Source organism: Salvelinus fontinalis, chromosome 21 (genome assembly GCF_029448725.1).
Source record: "Salvelinus fontinalis isolate EN_2023a chromosome 21, ASM2944872v1, whole genome shotgun sequence".
NCBI lineage: Eukaryota > Metazoa > Chordata > Actinopteri > Salmoniformes > Salmonidae > Salvelinus > Salvelinus fontinalis.
The window spans coordinates 41,247,586-41,270,064 of NC_074685.1; the positions used below are offsets into that span (position 1 = coordinate 41,247,586).

Here is a 22,479-nt window from a genome sequence, read left to right on the forward strand (position 1 = left end):
TGAGCAATGTACATTAGACCAGTGGAAATCTGTCCTTTGGTCTGATGAGTCCAAATTTGAGATTTTTGGTTCCAACCACCGTGTCTTTGTGAGACGCAGAGTACGTGAATGGATGATCTCTGCATGTGTGGTTCCTACCGTGAAGCATGGAGGAGGAGGTGTGATGGTGTGAGGGTACGTTGCTGGTGACACTGTCAGTGATTTATTTAGAATTCAAGGCACACTTAACCAGCATGGCTACCTGTCACGACTTCTGCCGAAGTCGTTGCCTCTCCTTGTCCGGGCGGTGTTCGGCGGTCGACTTCACCGGTCTTCTAGCCATCATCGATCCATTTTTCATTTTCCATTGGTTTTGTCTTGTCTTCCCACACACCTGTTGTCAATCCCATTCACTACCTGTTGTGTATTTAACCCTCTGTTTCCCTTCATGTGTTTGGTCAGAGATTCTGTCACAGTGGCGTGTATAAGTGGCAGTGGAAGTCAGGCGCAGGAGAGTCAAATAGAGTGTAGAATGGAGTACTTTAATTAAAGTCCCAGTAATCTGCTCCATAACACTCACGGGAAAAAAAAACATAAAACAAATCTGGGTACGAAGACCCATCGCACACCTATACACAATAAACACAACACTTGACAACGAACAATCTCTGACAAACACATGAAGGGAAACAGAGGGTTAAATACACAACAGGTAATGAATGGGATTGACAACAGGTGTGTGGGAAGACAAGACAAAACCAATGGAAAATGAAAAATGGATCGATGATGGCTAGAAGACCGGTGAAGTCGACCGCCGAACACCGCCCGGACAAGGAGAGGCAACGACTTCGGCAGAAGTCGTGACACTGCCACAGCATTCTGCAGCGATACGCCATCCCATCTGGTTTGCGTTTAGTGGGACTATCATTTGATTTTCAACAGGACAATTACCCAAAACACACCTCCAAGCTGTGTAAGGGCTATTTGACCAAGAAGGAGAGTGATGGAGTGCTGCATCAGATGACCTGGCCTCCACAATCACCCGACCTCAAACCAATTGAGATGGTTTGGGATGAGTTGGACCGCAGAGTGAAGGAAAAGCAGCCAACAAGTGCTCAGCATATGTGGGTGTCACGCCCTGGCCTTAGTATTCTTTGTTTTCTTTATTATTTTAGTTAGGTCAGGGTGTGACATGGGGAATGTTTTGTGTTTTGTTGGTTTTGGGTGTTTTTTATGGTAAAGGGGTTGTTGGGTATTGTATATGGGTTTGTGTTGAATACATGTGTCTAGCGTTGTCTATGTATGTTTAGTTGTCTAGGAGAGTCTATGGTTACCTGAATGAGTTCCCAATTAGAGACAGCTGATTTCGGTTGTCTCTGATTGGGAGCCTTATTTAGGGTAGCCATAGGCTCTCATTGGTTGTGAGTAATTGTCTATGTCAGAACGTTTGTAGCCAGTGTGTGTAAGTGCACAACGTTATTTAGCTTCACGGTCGTTTGTTGTTTTGTTCGTTTTGTTAAAGTGTTTCGTGTCGTGTTTATTTTTCGTCATCTTTAAAAAATAAAAGAAGATGGCTTATTTTCCAAATGCTGCGTTTTGGTCCGTCAATCCGCCGCACGATCGTGACAGAATTACTCACCATCGGACCAAGCAGCGGAAAACAAAGCAACAGCAGCAATGTCAAGACTCCTGGACGTGGGAGGAAATTCTAGACGGGAGAGGACCCTGGTCACAGCCAGGGGAATATCACTGCCCCAAGGCAGAGATGGAGGCAGCACGGCGACACGGGATGAAGCCCAAGAGACAGCACAAAACATTTTTTGGAGGGGGGCACTTGGAGCAGTCGGCGAAGTTGAGGGGTGAGTCTGAGTGGGTCGAGGAGTTATTGGACAGATTGGAGGAGAGTGAACGAAGGGGAGATTATGAGACATTCGAAGAGTTGTTGACGAAATTGGAGGAGAGTGAAGAGAGAGAGCTGTTGGTTTGGCAGAGTATGCAATGCATTCTCCCTGAGGAGCGTATTAGCTGTCCGATGCCACCTGTGTCAGTTCCTCGTACTCAGCCTGAAACTTGTGTTAAAGTTCCGGAACATTTGATGCCGGCTATACACACCAGGTCTCCAGTACACCTTCACAACCCGGTGTGTCCTGTTCCTACTTTTTGCACTCATCCTGAGATGCATGTCCCCAGCCCTGTACCACTAGTTCCGGCACCAAGCACTAGGTCTAAGGTGCGTCTCCAGAGCCCTTTACGCACTGTTCCTGCTCCCCGCACTAGCTTTGAGGTGCGTGTTTCCAGCCCATTACCACCAGTGCCTACACCACGCATCAAGCTTCCTGGGTGTCTCCAGAGCCCTGTTCTTCCTCCACGTACTAGCCCTGTGGTGCGTGTCTCCAGCACATTACCACCAGTGCCTACACCACGCACCAAGCCCTCTGTGTGTCTCCAGAGTCCTGTACGCACTGTTCCTTCTCCCCGTACTCGCCCTGATGTGCGGGTCCTCAGCCCGGTACCACCAGTACCGGTACCACGCACAAGGCCTATAGTACGCCTTGAGAGTCCAGTGTGCCCTGTTGTTGCTCCCCGCAGTAGCCTTGAGATGCGTGTTCCTAGCCCGGTACCACCAGTTCCGGCACCACGCACTAGGCCTAATGTGCATCTCCAGGGTCCAGTATGCCCTGTTCCTTCTCCCCGCACTAGCCCTGAGATGCGTGTTCCCAGCCCGATACCACCAGTGCCGGCACCACGCACTAGGCCTAATGTGCGTCTCCAGGGTCCAGTATGCCCTGTTCCTTCTCCCCGCACTAGCCCTGAGATGCGTGTCCCCAGCCCGGTGCCACCAGTCCCGGCACCACGCACCAGGCCTACAGTGCGCCTCAGCCGGCAGGAGTCTGCCGTCTGCACAGCGATGACTGAACTGCCCGTCTGCCAAGCGCCATCTGAGCCATCCGTCTCCCCAGCGACATCTGAGCCATCCGTCTCCCCAGCGCCATCTGAGCCATCCGTCTCCCCAGCGCCATCTGAGCCATCCGTCTGCAATGAGCCTGCAAAGCCGCCCGTCTGCCATGAGCCTGCAAAGCCGCCCGTCTGCCATGAGCCTACTGAGCCGTCCGCCAGACAGGAGCCGCTAGAGCCGCCAGCCAGACAGGAGCCGCTAGAGCCGTCCGTCAGACAGGATCTGCTAGAGCCGCCAACCAGACAGGATCTGCCAGAGCCGCCAACCAGACAGGATCTGCCAGAGCCGCCAACCAGACAGGATCTGCCAGAGCCGCCAATCAGACAGGAGCAGCCAGATCAGTCAGCTAGCCATGAGCAGCCAGATCCGTCAGCCAGCCATGAGCAGCCAGATCCGTCAGCTAGCCATGAGCAGCCAGATCCGTCAGCTAGCCATGAGCAGCCAGATCCGTCAGCTAGCCATGAGCAGCCAGATCCGTCAGCTAGCCATGAGCAGCCAGATCCGTCAGCTAGCCATGAGCAGCCAGATCCGTCAGCTAGCCATGAGCAGCCAGATCCGTCAGCTAGCCATGAGCAGCCAGATCCGTCAGCTAGCCATGAGCAGCCAGATCCGTCAGCTAGCCATGAGCAGCCAGATCCGTCAGCTAGCCATGAGCAGCCAGATCCGTCAGCCAGCCATGAGCAGCCAGATCCGTCAGCCAGCCATGAGCAGCCAGATCCGTCAGCCAGCCATGAGCAGCCAGATCCGTCAGCTAGCCATGAGCAGCCAGATCCGTCAGCTAGTCATGAGCAGCCAGATCCGTCAGCTAGCCATGAGCAGCCAGATCCGTCAGCTAGCCATGAGCAGCCAGATCCGTCAGCTAGCCATGAGCAGCCAGATCCGTCAGCCAGCCATGAGCAGCCAGATCCGTCAGCCAGCCATGGGCCGTCCCTCAGTCCGGAGCTGCAGTCCCTCAGTCCGGAGCTGCCATTCCTCAGTCCGGAGCTGCCATTCCTCAGTCCGGAGCTGCCCCTTACCCTGGTGCTGCCCCTTACCCTGGTGCTGCCCCTTACCCTGGTGCTGCCCCTTACCCTGGTGCTGCCCCTTACCCTGGTACTGCCCCTTACCCTGGTACTGCCCCTTACCCTGGTGCTGCCCCTTACCCTGGTACTGCCCCTTACCCTGGTACTGCCCCTTAGTCCGGAACTGCCCCTTAATGCAGTGTGGTTAATGTGGAGGGGGGTCATCTGGAGGAAGCTAAGGAGGCGGTTAGGGACTGTGGTGACGTGGGGACCACGACCAGAGCCGGAGCCGCCACCATGGATGGAAGCCCACCCAGACCCTCCCCTAGACTGTGTAATGGTGCGCCCGGAGTTCGCACCTTAAGGGGGGGGTTATGTCACGCCCTGGCCTTAGTATTCTTTGTTTTCTTTATTATTTTAGTTAGGTCAGGGTGTGACATGGGGAATGTTTGTGTTTTGTTGGTTTTGGGTGTTTTTTATGGTAAAGGGGTTGTTGGGTATTGTATATGGGTTTGTGTTGAATACATGTGTCTAGCGTTGTCTATGTATGTTTAGTTGTCTAGGAGAGTCTATGGTTACCTGAATGAGTTCCCAATTAGAGACAGCTGATTTCGGTTGTCTCTGATTGGGAGCCTTATTTAGGGTAGCCATAGGCTCTCATTGGTTGTGAGTAATTGTCTATGTCAGAACGTTTGTAGCCAGTGTGTGTAAGTGCACAACGTTATTTAGCTTCACGGTCGTTTGTTGTTTTGTTCGTTTTGTTAAAGTGTTTCGTGTCGTGTTTATTTTTCGTCATCTTTAAAAAATAAAAGAAGATGGCTTATTTTCCAAATGCTGCGTTTTGGTCCGTCAATCCGCCGCACGATCGTGACAGTGGGAACTCCTTCAAGACTGTTGGAAAAGCATTCCAGGTAAGTACCTCATGAAGCTGGTTGAGAGAATGCCAAGAGTGAGCAAAGCTGTCATCAAGGCAAAGGGTGGCTACTTTAAAGAATCTAACATATATTTTTCTGCTTACTACATGATTCCATATGTGTTATTTCATAGTTGTGATGTCTTCACTATTATTCTACAATGTAGAAAATAGTAAAAATAAAGAAAAACCCTTGAATGAGTAGGTGTGTCCAAACTTTTGACTGGTACTGTATATACATTGAGTGTACAAATATACATTGAGTGTACAAAACATTAAGAACACCTGCTCTTTCCCTGACAGACTGACCAGGTTAAGCTACGATCCCTTATTGATGTCATCTGTTAAATCCACTTCAATCAGCGTAGATGAAGGGAAGGAGACAGGTTAAAGAAGGATGTTTAAGCCTTAAAACATTTGAGACAAGGATTGTGTATGTGTGCCATTCAGGGGGTGATTGGGCAAGACAAAATATTTAAGTGCCTTTTGAACGGGGGATGGTAGTAGGTGCCAGGCGCACCGGTTTGTGTCAAGAACTGCAACGCTGCTGGGATTTTCACGCTCATGTCACGTTCCTGACCTATTTCTGTTAGTTTGTTGTATGTGTTAGTTGGTCAGGACGTGAGTTTGGGTGGGCATTCTATGTTTTCTGTTTCTATGTTGGTTTATGGGTTGCCTGGTATGGCTCTTAATTAGAGGCAGGTGTTTGGCGTTCCTCTAATTAAGAGTCATATTTAGGTAGGTGTTTTCACAGTGTTCGTGGTGGGTGGTTGTCTCCGGTGTCTGTGTATGTCGTTGCGCCACACGGGACTGTTTTCGGTTTGTTTGTTTTTCGGTTTATGTAGTCTGTTCCTGTTTCATGCGTTCTTCGTTATATGTAAGTTCTTATGTTCAGGTGCGTCTACGTCGTTTGGTGTTTTGTTAGTTTATTAGTCATACAGAACCACCCACCAAATCTCCAGAACCAAGCAGCGGTGTAAACGGAGTAAGGGACAGAAAAAGAAGGAGGAATGGACTTGGGACGAGGTATTGGACGGGAAAGGTTGCTACACATGGGAGGAGATCCTGGCTGGTAGGGATCGCCTCCCATGGGAACAGCTGGAGGCACTGAGGAGAGCAGAGGCAACCGGAGAAGGGAACCGGAGTTATGAGGGGACGCGTCTAGCACGGAAGTCCGAAAAGCCCGTGAGTACCACCCAAAAATTTCTTGGGGGGGGCTAAGAGGTAGTGGGCCAAGGGCAGGTAGGAGACCTGCGCCCACTTCCCAGGCTTACCGTGGAGAGCGGGAGTACGGGCAGGCGCCGTGTTACGCAGTAGAACGCACGGTGTCTCCTGTACGAGTGCATAGCCCAGTGCGGGTTATTCCACCTCCCCGCACTGGTAGGGCTAGATTGGGCATTGAGCCAGGTGTCATGAGGCCGGCTCAACGCGTCTGGTCTCCAGTGCGTCTCCTCGGGCCGGCTTACATGGCACCAGCCTTACGCATGGTGTCCCCGGTTCGCCTACATAGCCCGGTGCGGGTTATTCCACCTCCCCGCACTGGTCGGGCGACGGGGAGCATTCAACCAGGTAAGGTTGGGCAGGCTCGGTGCTCAAGGGAGCCAGTACGCCTTCACGGTCCGGTATTTCCGGCACTACCTCCCCGCCCCAGCCCAGTACCACCAGTGCCTACACTACGCACCAGGCTTCCAGTGCGTTTTCAGAGCCCTGTTCCTCCTCCACGCACTCTCTCTATGGTGCGTGTCTCCAGCCCAGTGCCTCCAGTTCCGGCACCGCGCACTAAGCCACCTGTGCGTCTCCTAAGTCCTGTGCACACTGTTGTTTCTCCCCGCACTCGTCCTGAGGTGCGTGCCCTCAGTCCGGTACCACGCACCAGGCATATAGTGCGCTTCGAGAGGTCAGTGTGTCCTGTCCCTGCTCCCCGCACTAGGCTTGAAGTGCGTGTCCTCAGTCAGGTGCCTCCAGTTCCGGCACCACGCACCAAGCCTACAGTGCGTCTCAGCCGGCCAGAGTCTGCCGTCTGCCCAACGGCGCATGAACTGCCTGTCTGCCATGAGCCTGCAAAGCTGCCCGTCTGCCATGAGCCTGCAAAGCTGCCCGTCTGCCATGAGCCTACAGAGCCTTCCGCCAGACAGGAGCAGCCAGAGCCTTCCGCCAGACAGGAGCAGTCTGAGCCATCCGTCTCCCCAGCGCCGTCTGAGCCATCCGTCTCCCCAGCGCCGTCTGAGCCATCCGTCTCCCCAGCGCCGTCTGAGCCATCCGTCTCCCCAGCGCCGTCTGAGCCATCCGTCTGTCCCGAGCCATTAGAGCCTCCCGTCTGTCCCGAGACGTCAGAGCCGATAGTCAGTCAGGAGCCGCTAGAGCCAGTCGTCAGTCAGGATCTGCCAGAGCCGCCAACCAGACAGCATCTGCCAGAGCCGCCAACCAGACAGGATCTGCCAGAGCCGCCAACCAGACAGGATCTGCCAGAGCCGCCAACCAGACAGGATCTGCCAGAGCCGCCAACCAGACAGGATCTGCCAGAGCCGCCAACCAGACAGGATCTGCCAGAGCCGCCAACCAGACAGGATCTGCCAGAGCCGTCAGTGAGCCATGAGCGTCCAGAGCCGTCAGCCAGCCATGAGCGTCCAGAGCCGTCAGCCAGTCATGAGCTGTCCCTTAGCCCAGAGCGGCTATTTATTCAGAACTGCCCCTCAGTCCAGAGCTGTCTCTCTGTCCGGAGCTGCTTTTCAGTCCGGAGTTGCCCCTCTATCCTGAGCTACCTCTCTATCCTGAGCTACCTCTCTATCTTGATCTATCCCTCTGTCCTGAGCTATCCCTCTGTCCTGAGCTATCCCTCTGTCCCGGTGCTGCCCCTGGTGTCGATATTACCAAAAGGATTTAGTGGGGGTAAGATGAGGGTGGGCATTCATAGGGGGAAATGGAAGCTGGGATTGACTATGGTGGGGTGGGGACCTCGCCCGGAGCCTGAGCCACCACCGTGGTCAGATGCCCACCCAGACCCTCCCCTAGACTTTGTGCTGGTGCGCCCGGAGTTCGCACCTTATGGGGGGGGTTATGTCACGTTCCTGACCTATTTCTGTTAGTTTGTTGTATGTGTTAGTTGGTCAGGACGTGAGTTTGGGTGGGCATTCTATGTTTTCTGTTTCTATGTTGGTTTATGGGTTGCCTGGTATGGCTCTTAATTAGAGGCAGGTGTTTGGCGTTCCTCTAATTAAGAGTCATATTTAGGTAGGTGTTTTCACAGTGTTCGTTGTGGGTGGTTGTCTCCTGTGTCAGTGTTTGTCGCACCATACGGGACTGTTTCGGTTTGTTTGTTCATAGTTAATTTATGTGTAGGCTATTTTCCCTGTTCGTGCGTTATTCGTGTTATGTGAGTCCGTCGTCCAGGTCTGTCTACACCGTTTGTTGTTTTGTTAGTTTATTAGTCAAGTTCGTGTTTTCGTGTTATTCTTTAATAAATTATGTCTTCAAACTCCGCTGCATTTTGGTTCCCTCACTACTCCTCCTTTTCGGATGAAGAGGAGGAGGACCGCCGTTACAGCTCAACAGTTTTCCGTGTGTCTCAAGAATGGTCCACCACCCAAAGGACATCCAGCCAACTTGACACAACTGTGGGAAGCATTGGAGTCAACATGGGCCAGCATCCCTGTGGAACGCTTTCGACACATTGTAGAGTCCATGCCCTGACGAATTGAGGCTGTTCTGAGGGCAAAAACGGGGGTGCAACTCAATGTTAGGAAGGTGTTCTTAATGCTTTTCAAAATCAGTGTATATGTGTGATGTGTGTGTTTCTATAAACTGGGTGGGTCGAGCCCTGAATGCTGTTTGGCTGACCACCGTGGTATATTAGACCGTATACCACAGGTAAGACAAAACATTTATTTTTACTGCTCTAATTATGTTGGTAACCAGTTTATAATAGCAATAAGGCATTTCAGGGCTTTGTGGTATATGGCCAATATACCACTTCTAAGGGCTGTATCCAGGCACTCCTCGTTGCATCGTGATTAAGAACAGCCCTTAGCCGTGGTATATTGGCCATATACCACACCCCCTCGGGCCTTATTGCTTAAATATGTGTGTGTATATTTGTGTGTGTGTGTGTGTGTGTGTGTGTGTGTGTGTGCTGTAACTTGCCTGGAGGGTCTGTTGGAGAGCAGGATGGGCCGCGGTGGCCGCGGGGGTCTCTCACACTTGGTGCCCGGCTCTCCGGTTGTCTGGGGGTCTGCTGCAAGGGGGTGGGGGTTGGCGAGGGCGTGTGCGTGGGGGGTCTGGGTGGGGGTGGCCAGGCCCCCAGAGGTGCTACTACTTGTGGAGGTGTTACGGCGGTGTGTGAGGTCTGTTAGGCTGGAGGAGCGAGAATGCTCCGTACTGTACCCTGGAGGAGAGGGGAGGATGGGAAGACATACAAGTCAATTAGACACACACACACACACACATACACACACACACACACACACACACACACACATGGGGTTGACATATAACCCCATGCCAGACTTGATATTATTTGTCCATAATGATCCTCCCCCGTCATGAAATCATGGAATCTTTTAGATCAAATCAGAATTAGAACCTAATTGAGTTTGTCTAGGGCTAAGATGTCATCTATGTGCAAATGGAGACCCTGACTTGAGTAGCTATGGCCCCGTGTCAAAATGCTCCAGTGCGATGTTTCCTCTAGGTACAGATCTAGGATAAACTTCCCCTCCTCAAAACCTAACCTTAACCATTAGTGGGGAAAATGCAAAACAGACCCAATATCTGCGCCTAAGGGCAACTTCACTCGTCTCCTACCAACATACACAACATGGCAATCCAAAAGAGGCTGACTGACCTGATATCTTGCTCTGCTGGCTGGCATAGCTGGAGTTCCGGGAGTGTCCTATGTGGAAGACCTCATCTGGGCTGGGCAGGCTCTGCTCAAACTGCTCGGGTAGACCTGAAGCCACAACACAACACACAGGATGATGTTAGCTTTCTGTGGCACAGAATTACACTTTTTTACAAAATACACAGTAGCATGTTACAAATGGCACCCCATATAGACAACACAGGAGTCAACTTATTGAAATGACAATCAAACGATTAAATAGATACAAATAAATAATGTGTAAACAGTCAGCTGTGATTGGCTGTGATTGCCTGTCGTACCAGAGTTGAGGGGAGCTGAGGGGAGTCTGGGTTTGAGGGGCCGTCCTGATGATGTCCTGATGACGCCCCCTGGGGGAGGGTTTGAGTTGGCATCGGTGCCCTCGCCTTTACAGTCCAGCTGCAGGGAGGGGTCCTGGCCCGGGATCGAGATGGACTTGGCTGTGCTGGGGGGCCTAGAAGGTCAAAGGTCATTGTGTAATTAAGTTCAGAGTAAGCATTGAAAACACAGATTAATGAAGTAATATTTGATCATATTTGTCACAGTAGTACTAAACAACCAAGGGTACTAAGAGAATGAAAAGTACTAAGTTGACAAAGGTTAAGAAAACCAAAGTTTGAATGAGAGTGAGAGGAGGAAATCTTGTAGAACTAGGTCAGTGGTAGAGGGTCTATGAGTGTTCCTTGTAGTCTATATTTTAGACTCTATTTCGCAAGCTACGTTGATGGTATACATTTTGGCCAAAAGGTGGCGCCAGAGGTCCAACTCACGTTTTGAAGCAAGGATCCCCCGACAAAAGTGTAATTCCAATAGTAACCTAGAAAAAATTGTAATAACATTATCATCATCAACATAATCACCATCAACATCATTGTATATAGTTACAACAAAACACTGCAGCCTTTGTAGTAGAATAACTACTGTTCACTTCCTCAATGTAATACAATGTTTCTATGGTCAAATGAAAGTATGTCTGGTATGTGAGTAAGCTATATAAAAGAGTCAGGTTAGAAATAAGCCAAGAGAGGGGCACCTGGCAATATCTTTCTATTCATCCATCAGATAACCATTTAGGGGCCCTGCAAATACCTATCCAATGCCTAGTGGGAAGGCAAACTGTTTATTCAACCTGAACCATTCCTGAACAAGTCTCAACATGGTCTTGCTCTCTGGGTTTCGCCACCACGTGTACAAAGGACAAATCTTTGCACATGGGGTTTCGATAAGTTCATGTGAACGTGTGAGTTTGTGTGTGTGGTTACCTTGAGAATGGAGTTGTCCTGACGAGTGTTCTTAGTGTCGTAGCCCTCGAGGATACAGCAGCGCACAGTGGAGCCTGAGCCAGCAAACTCCGCCATGTTGAGGTCAGCAAAGCCCAGCTGGAGGGAGAGAGAGACATAGAGAGAGAGACATAGAGAGAGAAACAGAGAGAGAGACATAGAGAGAGAGACATAGAGAGAGAGATATAGAGAGAGAAACATAGAGAGACATAGAGAGACATAGAGAGAGACACAGAGAGAGAGAAATAGAGAGACATAGAGAGAGACAGAGAGAGAGAGAGACATAGAGAGAGGGGGACATAGAGAGAGAGACATATAGAGACATAGAGAGAGAGACATAGAGAGAGACATAGAGAGACAGAGAGAGAGTGACATAGAGAGAGAGATATAGAGAGAGAAACATAGAGAGACATAGAGAGACATAGAGAGAGAGACATAGAGACACACAGAGAGAGAAATAGAGAGACATAGAGAGAGACAGAGAGAGAGAGACATAGAGAGAGACATAGAGAGAGAGAGACATAGAGAGAGAGACATAGAGAGAGAGACATAGAGAGAGTGACAGAGAGAGAGAGACATAGAGAGAGTGACAGAGAGAGAGACAGAGAGAGAGAGACATAGAGAGAGTGTCAGAGAGAGAGAGACATAAAGAGAGAGACATAGAGAGAGACATAGAGAGAGAGACATAGAGAGAGAGACATAGAGAGAGAGAGAGAGAGAGAGACATAGAGAGAGTGACACAGAGAGAGAGACATAATGAGAGAGACATAGAGAGAGAGACAGAGAGAGAGAGATAGAGAGAGAGACATAGAGAGAGAGACAGAGAGACATAGAGAGAGAGACATAGAGAGAGAGACATAGAGAGAGAGACATAGAGAGAGAGACATAGAGAGAGAGACATAGAGAGAGAAACAGAGAGAAAGACATAGAGAGACATAGAGAGAGAAACAGAGAGAGTGACAGAGAGAGTGACAGAGAGAGTGACAGAGAGAGTGACAGAGAGAGTGACAGAGAGAGTGACAGAGAGAGTGACAGAGAGAGTGACAGAGAGAGAGAGACATAGAGAGACATATAGAGAGTGACAGAGAGAGAGTGACGGAGAGAGAGACAGAGAGAGAGACATAGAGAGAGAGAGACATAGAGAGAGAGAGACATAGAGAGAGAGAGACATAGAGAGAGAGAGACATAGAGAGAGACATAGAGAGAGAGACATAGAGAGAGACATAGAGAGAGACATAGAGAGAGAAACATAGAGAGACATAGAGAGAGAGACATAGAGAGAGACATAGAGAGAGTGACATAGAGAGAGTGACAGAGAGAGAGAGACATTGAGAAACAGAGAGAGAGACATAGAGAGACATAGAGAGAGACATAGAGAGAGAGACATAGAGAGAGAGAGAGACATAGAGAGAGAGACATAGAGAGAAAAACAGAGAGAGAGACATAGAGAGACATAGAGAGAGAAACAGAGAGAGAGACATAGAGACATAGAGAGAGAGACATAGAGAGAGAGACATAGAGAGAGAGACATAGAGAGACATAGAGAGAGAAACAGAGAGAGAGACATAGAGACATAGAGAGAGAGACATAGAGAGAGAGACATAGAGAGACATAGAGAGACATAGAGAGAGAAACATAGAGAGAGAGACATAGAGAGAGTGACATAGAGAGAGAGAGACATTGAGAAACAGAGAGAGAGACATAGAAAGACATAGAGAGAGACATAGAGAGAGACATAGAGAGAGAAACAGAGAGAGAGACATAGAGAGAAAAACAGAAAGAGAGACATAGAGAGACAGAGAGAGAGAGACATAGAGAGAGAGACATAGAGAGAGAGACATAGAGAGAGAGAGACATAGAGAGAGAGACATAGCGAGAGACATAGAGAGAGAAACAGAGAGAGAGACATAGAGACATAGAGAGAGAGACATAGAGAGAGAGACAGAGAGAGAGAGACATAGAGAGAGAAACAGAGAGAGAGACATAGAGACATAGAGAGAGAGACATAGAGAGAGAGACATAGAGAGAGTGACAGAGAGAGTGACAGAGAGAGAGAGACATTGAGAAACAGAGAGAGAGACATAGAGAGACATAGAGAGAGACATAGAGAGAGAGACATAGAGAGAGAAACAGAGAGAGACATAGAGAGAAAAACAGAGAGAGAGACATAGAGAGACATAGAGAGAGAGACATAGAGAGAGTGACATAGAGAGAGTGACAGAGAGAGAGAGACATTGAGAAACAGAGAGAGAGACATAGAGAGAGAGACATAGAGAGAGAGAGAGACATAGAGAGAGAGACATAGAGAGAAAAACAGAGAGAGAGACATAGAGAGACATAGAGAGAGAAACAGAGAGAGAGACATAGAGACATAGAGAGAGAGACATAGAGAGAGAGACATAGAGAGAGAGACATAGAGAGACATAGAGAGAGAAACAGAGAGAGAGACATAGAGAGAGAGACATAGAGAGAGAGACATAGAGAGACAAACATATAGAGAGAGACATAGAGAGAGTGACATAGAGAGAGAGAGACATTGAGAAACAGAGAGAGAGACATAGAAAGACATAGAGAGAGACATAGAGAGAGACATAGAGAGAGAAACAGAGAGAGAGACATAGAGAGAAAAACAGAAAGAGAGACATAGAGAGACAGAGAGAGAGAGACATAGAGAGAGAGACATAGAGAGAGAGACATAGAGAGAGAGAGACATAGAGAGAGAGACATAGCGAGAGACATAGAGAGAGAAACAGAGAGAGAGACATAGAGAGAGAAACAGAGAGAGAGACATAGAGACATAGAGAGAGAGACATAGAGAGAGAGACATAGAGAGACATAGAGAGAGAAACAGAGAGAGAGACATAGAGACATAGAGAGAGAGACATAGAGAGAGAGACATAGAGAGAGTGACAGAGAGAGTGACAGAGAGAGAGAGACATTGAGAAACAGAGAGAGAGACATAGAGAGACATAGAGAGAGACATAGAGAGAGAGACATAGAGAGAGAAACAGAGAGAGACATAGAGAGAAAAACAGAGAGAGACATAGAGAGACATAGAGAGACATAGAGAGAGACATAGAGAGAGAGACATAGAGAGAGAGAGACATAGAGAGAGAGACATAGAGAGAGACATAGAGAGAGACATAGAGAGAGAAACAGAGAGAGAGACATAGAGACATAGAGAGAGAGACATAGAGAGAGAGACATAGAGAGAGAGACATAGAGAGAGAAACAGAGAGAGAGACATAGAGACATAGAGAGAGAGACATAGAGAGAGAGACATAGAGAGACATTGAGAGAGAAACAGAGAGAGAGACATAGAGACATAGAGAGAGAAACAGAGAGAGAGACATAGAGAGACATAGAGAGAGAGACATAGAGAGAGAGACATAGAGAGACATAGAGAGAGAGACATAGAGAGAGACATAGAGAGAGAGACATAGAGAGACATAAAAAGAGTGACAGAGAGATGATGTTAACAAATATGTTTGATGAAAACTGTGTACCATGGTCAGGTGTTAACACACCTGGTCCCCATTGTAATAAGGCATGTTTTATTTCGGTGTGTATGGTTTCAAACTAGCTACCCATGAGATATAGAGACAAGGGCATATAAACACATCAAGCATGGAGTGTACGCTTTCAGCGTGCCATTTCAGTCTTTCTACTTTACTGGGGGGTAAGTGAGCGAGGGGTTAACACCCCCCCCCCCCCCCCCACCCCCCAATGTGCCATTACATAACTATTGGCATGGGAGGCTGTTGAGGTCATCCAACCGTAAATACTCTCACTCCATTAGGGCCTACTAATGTCCCTCACCTCATGTATGTCTCTCAGTCTTCTTACCTTCTCTCTCTCTCCCTTATCCCACTATTATCTCTACCTCTCTCTCTCACTACTGTCTCCCCCCCTGTCCCCTAGCCCTCTCCCTCCTCTCTCCCCACCACCCCCTCTCTCACTACTGTCTCTCCCCCTGTCCCCTAGCCCTCTCCCCTTTCCTCCTCTCTCCCCACCCCCCCTCTCTCTCACTACTGTCTCCCCCCTGTCCCCTAGCCCTCTCCCCTTTCCTCCTCTCTCCCCACCCCCTCTCTCTCTCACGACTGCCTCTCCCCCTGTCCCCTAGCCCTCTCCCTCTTCCCCTTTCCTCCTTATTCTAAAATTGATTAAATTGTTTTTTTCCCTAATCAATCTACACACAATACCCCATAATGACAAAGCAAAGACTGGTTCAGACACTTTACTCAGTACTTTGTTGAAGCAACTTTTTCAGCGATTACAGCCTCGAGTCGTCTTGATGGAGGCCACTATGTTCTTGGGGACCATCAATGCTCTAGAAATGTTTTAGTACCCTTCCCCAGATCTGTGCCTTGACACAATCCTGTCTCGGAGCTCTACGGACAATTCCTTCGACCTCATGGCTTGGTTTTTGCTCTGACACGCACTGTCAACTGTGGGACCTTATATAGACAGGTGTGTGCCTTTCCAAATCATGTCCAATCAATTGAATTTACCACATGTGGACTCCAATAAAGTTGTAGAAACATCTCAAGGATGATCAATGGAAACAGGATGCACCTCAATTTCGAGTCTCATAGCAAAGAGTCTGAATTCTTATGTAAATAAGGTATGTGTGTTTTTTTATTTTAATACATTTGCAAAATTTTCTAAAAACCTCTTTACGCTTTGTCATTATGGGTTATTGTGTGTAGATTTCTGAGGATTTAAAAAAATGTAATCCATTTTAGAATAAGGCTGTAACGTAACAAAATGTGGAAAAAGTCAAGAGGTCTGAATACTTTCCAAAGGCACTGTATGCCATAACATAATATGTGACCAGCCAGTGAAACCATTAGCAGGTACGGTGCTGTTGTACCCTTGGTTCAACTAATAGACAATTACAGCAGGAATGCAATAGCATATTTTTTCCTTATAGTTGTTGTCTTCTGTATAAATTAGTTTAGCTTTCAGGATTCCACTCACTTAATTCTCGCTACAATCTTAATCAATCTCCAAACTGCTCCAGAAAATGTCCCAGAGGTCTTTATAATAATATACATCTTTAATAAGAATAATTTATTAACTTAAAGGAATGTTCCACTCCAAAGAAAAAAATCGAATCAAAGTTTATTTGTCACGTAGTACACAGATTAGCAGATGTTTAAGCAGGTGCAGCGAAATGCTTGTGTTTCTAGCTCCAGCAGTGCAGTCAATGTCTAACAGTACCTTGCTAGAAACAAAGTCTGTCGGCGCCATCTTGTAAGCTTATATACAAAATGGCTGGATCAACAGATGCAGCTCCAAACATTGTGACAGCTTTCACAACCATTACACAGACAAACTCAACCTTGTGTAAACATTACTATTTAAGCTGTTGCCCTGACAACATAGAGCCTTTGAAGTCACATGACTCTCTCTCTTGTGACATAATTACACAATTAAGGCACCATAGTCGCCTATGGTGACCACATCAGACACTGTTAAACCAGAAACCATGGTAGAAACTTCATTGTAAGTCCTTTTCTAGGCCTTGGTTTTATAGTGTAAGATAACTCAAACCTTGTCTATTAAAGACATGTATTTGAGTTGTTAGGTGTCATAGCTTGACAGAACCTCCCGAGTGGCACATCGGTCTAAGGCACTGCATCTCGGTGCAAGAGGTATCACTACAGTCTCTGGTTCGAATCCAGGCTGTATCACATCCAGCCGTGATTGGGAGTCCTCTAGGGCGGTGCACAATTAGCCCAGCGTTGCCGGGGTAGGCTGTCATTGTAAAAAAGTATTTGCTCTTAACTGACTTGCCTAGTTAAATAAAATAAGATGTTATTATTGGTAATGTCATGCTTATTATGACAGTGTAAAGTTATCTTTATGACAGGCAAATACAGTGTCCACGCTTTACCACTTTACACATTGTTATTATTGTTACAGGTAAGTGTAACTCCTGTTTGAGGACACATTTGGTGACCAAGTGACCCCTGGGAAAGACCACTGGTAGATCATAAAGTTTCTAGCAAAAAGCAGCATTAAAACTGAGAGGGAGCTTAATGCACTCACACACACACTCTCAATATTTTTTGTCCAGCAACATGGTCAAGACATCATATGATTGTGTTGGTTGTGGTTCGGCTGACTAATGGTTACCAGTAAAAGAAGTGCAGTGTTGCTTTTTATCCCCTTTCTTTTTTATATCCCCAGACTTCTGCTTTCGGGGGCTATAATCAAACAGCCTCGCCGGTCATCTAAACTGTGAGTCACACTAGAATCTCAAATATTATCCTACTCCTTCCTTTTATGTGGTCAGAAGACAAGGTTTCAAAGCATACGTGCAGATCAGAAACCTTGTCTTATTCTATCCATTTTCATTCACAAACTGTAAGCGGGGTCCCTTCCCACAGCCACTATATCTCTGACAGACACTGGGGTGGAGTGCCATGAGTCTGGCACGTAGGACTGTTAGTTAGTTGGGCAGACATCGGCCTGTACTATTGAGAGGAAGAAGGACTGGACAAACACATCAGAACACAGAGAACGAGTAGACCTTTTCTATAGTACTTCCTCTTGTCCCTATGTCCCTCTGTGTCAAACTCCTACAGGCCTGGAGAGGTCAAAGACCTCCTATCCTCCCATGCCACATGCCCTCTCTCTGTCTCTCACTTTCTCTCCTTTTCTTTCGGCTGACTCAGCGGACATTCCGGTGCAGTGCCTTCTTCCGGGATGAACGGGGTCAGCAAATATGGAGGAAACGAGAGGGACAGGGAAGCACTAGCCCAATGATAACATCCAGCCAGCCTTAACACACACACACACACACACACACACAGATAAACACACACACCAAACCACACACACACACTTCCTTCTCTAATGGGTGACCATGTCGTCACACTTTCCTCTTCCATAAAGAAACTGGTGTCATAAAGACTTGAAGGCCACCAGCACAATAACCAGCACTAGAATCACTAGAATCATGTTTGGCCTCTACCCTGTCTCTTTACACTATGAGTGCTTCATAGTTCCCTTGCACTGTTATCAACATCAAAAAGGACAATCTGTTTCCCAACTAAATCTTGTGAGGCAAGAGACTAAATGCAGAACTTATTCTAAGGCACAAGTCTACACACTTTAAAGAGGCTATTACCATGTGTCAGTCATTTCTAGAAACCCAAAGGACATATAAAGCAATGTTTTGTTTACAAGTAAGCATCATTTTTGTGTGTGTGTTTGGGGGGGGGGGGGGTACATCTTCCCATTCTAAATCAACAAATATGGTAGCTTAAAACCTATGGATGAAATCCCGTAAACGGGATCGATTTGACAACAGCTAGTGAAAGTGCAGGGCGCCAAATTCAAACAACAGAAATCTCATAATTAAAATTCCTCAAACATACAAGTATTATACACCATTTTAAAGATAAACTTGTTGTTAATCCCACCACCGATTTCAAAAAGGCTTTACGACGAAAGCATACCATGCGATTATGTTAGGTCAGCACCTAGTCATAGAAAAACACAGCCATTTTTCCAGCCAAAGAGAGGAGTCACAAAAAGCAGAAATAGAGATACAATTAATCACTAACCTTTGATGATCTTCATCAGATGACACTCATAGGACTTCATGTTACACAATACATGTATGTTTTGTTCGATAAAGTTCATATTTATATCCAAAAATCTCAGTTTACATTGGCGCGTTATGTTCAGTAATGTTTTGCTTCCAAAACATCCGGTGATTTTGCAGAGAGCCACATCAATTTACAGAAATACTCATCATAAATGTTGATGAAAATACAAGTGTTATACATGGAATTAAAGATATACTTCTCCTTAATGCAACAGCTGTGTCAGATTTCAAAAAAGCTTTCCCGGAAAAAGCACACCATGCAATAATCTGAGTACAGTGCTCAGGCACCAAAACAAGTCATACAGATACCCACCATGTTGTGGAGTCAACAGAAGTCAGAAATAGCATTATAAATATTCACTTACCTTTGATGATCTTCATCAGAATGCACTCCCAGGAATCCCAGTTCCACAATAATTGTTTGTTTAGTTCGATAAAGTCCATTTATGTCCAAATACCTCCTTTTTGTTCGCGCGTTTAGTTCACAAATCCAAATTCATGACGCACGATCACTAGGTCCAGACGAAAAGTAAAAAAGTTCCGTTACAGTCCGTAGAAACATGTTAAACGATGTATAGAATCAATCTTTAGGTTGTTTTTAACATAAATCTTCAATAATGTTCCAACCGGAGAATTCCTTTGTCTTTAGAATTGCAATGGAACGCAGTTGAATATTTATAATTGTAAGGGCTGTCGTTCTCCTCATCCTTGGACGAGGAGAGGAGAGAAGGATCAGTAGACCAAAATGCAGCATTAGGGAAATAAGCCATCTTTTTATTCGAAACGACGGCAACACGAAAACAAACACTTACAAATTTACAAAACAAGAAAACGACGTAGACGAAAACCTGAACATGAACTTACTTAACTAAAACGTAAAACTCACGGACAGGAACAGACTACATCAAAACGAACGAACAACCAAACAGTCCCGTATGGTACATACATATACGAAACAGGAGACAATCACCCACAAACAAACAGTGAGAACACCCTACCTAAATATGACTCCTAATTAGAGGAAAACGCAAAACACCTGCCTCTAATTAAGAGCCATACCAGGCAACCAAAACCAACATAGAAACAGAAAACATAGACTGCCCACCCAAAACACACGCCCTGACCATAAACACATACAAAAACAACATAAAACAGGTCAGGAACGTTACAATAATGCTATTTCTGACTTCTGTTGACTCCGCAACATGGCGGGTATATGTTTGGCTTGTTTTGGTCTCTGAGCGCCGTACTCAGATTATTGCATGGTTTGCTTTTTCTGTAAAGCTCTTTTGAAATCTGACAAAGCGGTTGCATTAAGGAGAAGTATATCTATAATTCTGTGCATAATACTTGTATCTTTTATCAAAGTTTATTATGAGTATTTCTGTAAATTGATGTGGCTCTGTGCAAATTCACGGGATGTTTTGGAGGCAAAGCCAAATGTAAACTGAGGTTTTTGGATATAAATATGAACTTGATCGAACAAAACATACATGTATTGTGTAACATGTTGTCCCGGGGGTGTCATCTGAGGAAGAATATCAAAGGTTAGTGATTCATTTTATCTCTATTTCTGTTTTTTGTGACTCCTCTCTTTGGTTGGAAAATGGCTGTATGCTTTCTGTGACTAGGTGCTGACCTAACATATTGATATGTTGTGCTTTCGCCGAAAAGTCTTTTTGAAATTGGACACTGTGGTTGGATTAACGAGAAGTTTATCTTTAAAATGGTGTCTAATACTTGTATGTTTGAGAAATTTGAATTATGAGATTTCTGTTGTTTGAATTTGGTGCCCTGCAATTTCATTGGCTGTTGGCGAGGGGTTCCCCGTTCCCAGACAGGTTAAACATGTTTTTACCATTATGATAACATTGTGCCACCGGTAGCAATAGTAACAACAATGATGATTACACCAATGAGACATTTTTGGTCAATTCGATTTTTCTTAGATTTGAGCATTTGTGGCCTCCATTTAAGGTCATCAATCCTTTAAAAAAAACATTTCCTAAAGTGATATGATTAATAATTTTGCCCACAATGTTATTTCCCTTAATTTAAATGGACTAACTTTGTATTTAGACATCAAATTATCAATGGAATGTCACGTCATCTTAATGAGGAGACCAAGGCGCAGCGTGGTAAGCGAACATAACTCTTTAATAAAAGAGAGAACAGTGAACCGAGCTAAACAAAACAACAAAACGAACCGTGAAGCAATACGGCTAGTGCAGAACAGGCAACTAAACATAGAATAACAACCCACAAAATACCCAGGGAATATGGCTACCTAAATATGGTCCCCAATCAGAGACAACGATAAACAGCTGCCTCTGATTGAGAACCAATCTAGGCAACCATAGACATATAAACACCTAGACTAGAAAAACCCCTAGACATACAAAAACCCCTAGACAATACAAAAACTAAACAAACCACCCTTGTCACACCCTGACCTAACCAAATAATAAAGAAAACAAAGATAACTAAGGTCAGGGCGTGACATGGAATCTTCAAATTTATGACATAGTAAAAGGTGTGATTAGCTAATAATTATAGACCCCTCCCATGATAACAGTTTGCTACTGGAGAGAATGCTCAAGGTCCTTGTATATCTTTGTAATGAGTATTTTCAAGGCGGTAACACCAATAACATAAAACTGAGGGACACACTATACTAGTAAATAAAATAGTTATTTTATTAATAGCCTTGTTATTTTTTATTAATACAAGATATTAAATACATTTGTTCACTTTCTAGCATTCAAAATAATAGATAGATATCTCTAAATCCCCAAAACATGTCACTACAACTCTACACATCACTACCGAGACAAGACAATTTGCCTTCCCTAAGCACTTTAAACAATGCATAAACATACGGGTTTGCAGTATAAAGGACTTGCATTATGTTGTGTTATTGATAATCAGTTCGACATAAACAAAAACATGTATGATCTGTAACTATTTGTCATTTTAAAGTGTTTTTCATGGCTGCAAAGGCAAGGTAAGCAAATGCTACCGCAATTTAAGAAGGACCCTAACGCTAAAGTCGTGATCTTGACAAACTTAACAGTGAGCGATGACCATGAAAACACACAAGACTGATGGCTATAGCTATGTTCAACAAGTATATTATTCTACCGGGCTTTATCTAGCTCTAGTTATGATATTCTACCTTGTCTCGCTGGATTGCTAGCTCGATAACCATGTGACAACATGTTTGTTAACTTGCATGATCTCCATTTAAAGTTGCATGTGATCGCAGCCACTGCTAGGCAAATTAAGAGGTTTCTGATGACGAAACCTGATGGCTTTTCATGACACATCTGGGAAATGAGTCTATTGGTAATGGTCCACCAGGTGACCAATCACAGACTGGGTCACACGTAAAAACTTAGGTCAGGGTCACACCTGACTGGGCCACACCTAAAAACTTAGGTCAGGGTCACACCTGACAGGGTCACACCTAAAAACTTAGGGCAGGGTCACACCTAAAAACTTAGGTCAGGGTCACACCTGACTGGGCCACACCTAAAAACTTAGGTCAGGGTCACACCCGACTGGGTCACAACTAAAAACTTAGGTCAGGGTCACACCCGACTGGGTCACAACTAAAAACTTAGGGCAGGGTCACACCTGACTGGGTCACACCTAAAAACTTAGGTCAGGGTCACACCTGACTGGGCCACACCTAAAAACTTAGGTCAGGGTCACACCTGACAGGGTCACACCTAAAAACTTAGGGCAGGGTCACACCTAAAAACTTAGGTCAGGGTCACACCTGACTGGGCCACACCTAAAAACTTAGGTCAGGGTCACACCCGACTGGGTCACAACTAAAAACTTAGGTCAG

General features: G+C 46.1%; 1 protein-coding gene across 1 annotated transcript in view; it reads right to left on the minus strand.

Annotated features, from left to right (window-relative positions):
* The window catches only part of eeig1b (estrogen-induced osteoclastogenesis regulator 1b), a 76,344-nt gene that overhangs the window by 6,228 nt on the left and 47,637 nt on the right, over positions 1–22,479 (minus strand). Inside the window, exons 5-9 of the mRNA XM_055875242.1 lie at positions 10,988–11,104; positions 10,496–10,542; positions 10,007–10,179; positions 9,690–9,794; positions 8,990–9,230 (exon numbers count right to left, since the gene is read on the minus strand). Coding sequence (XP_055731217.1) covers positions 8,990–9,230; positions 9,690–9,794; positions 10,007–10,179; positions 10,496–10,542; positions 10,988–11,104 — 683 coding nt within the window. The remainder of the gene's footprint in view (positions 1–8,989; positions 9,231–9,689; positions 9,795–10,006; positions 10,180–10,495; positions 10,543–10,987; positions 11,105–22,479) is intronic.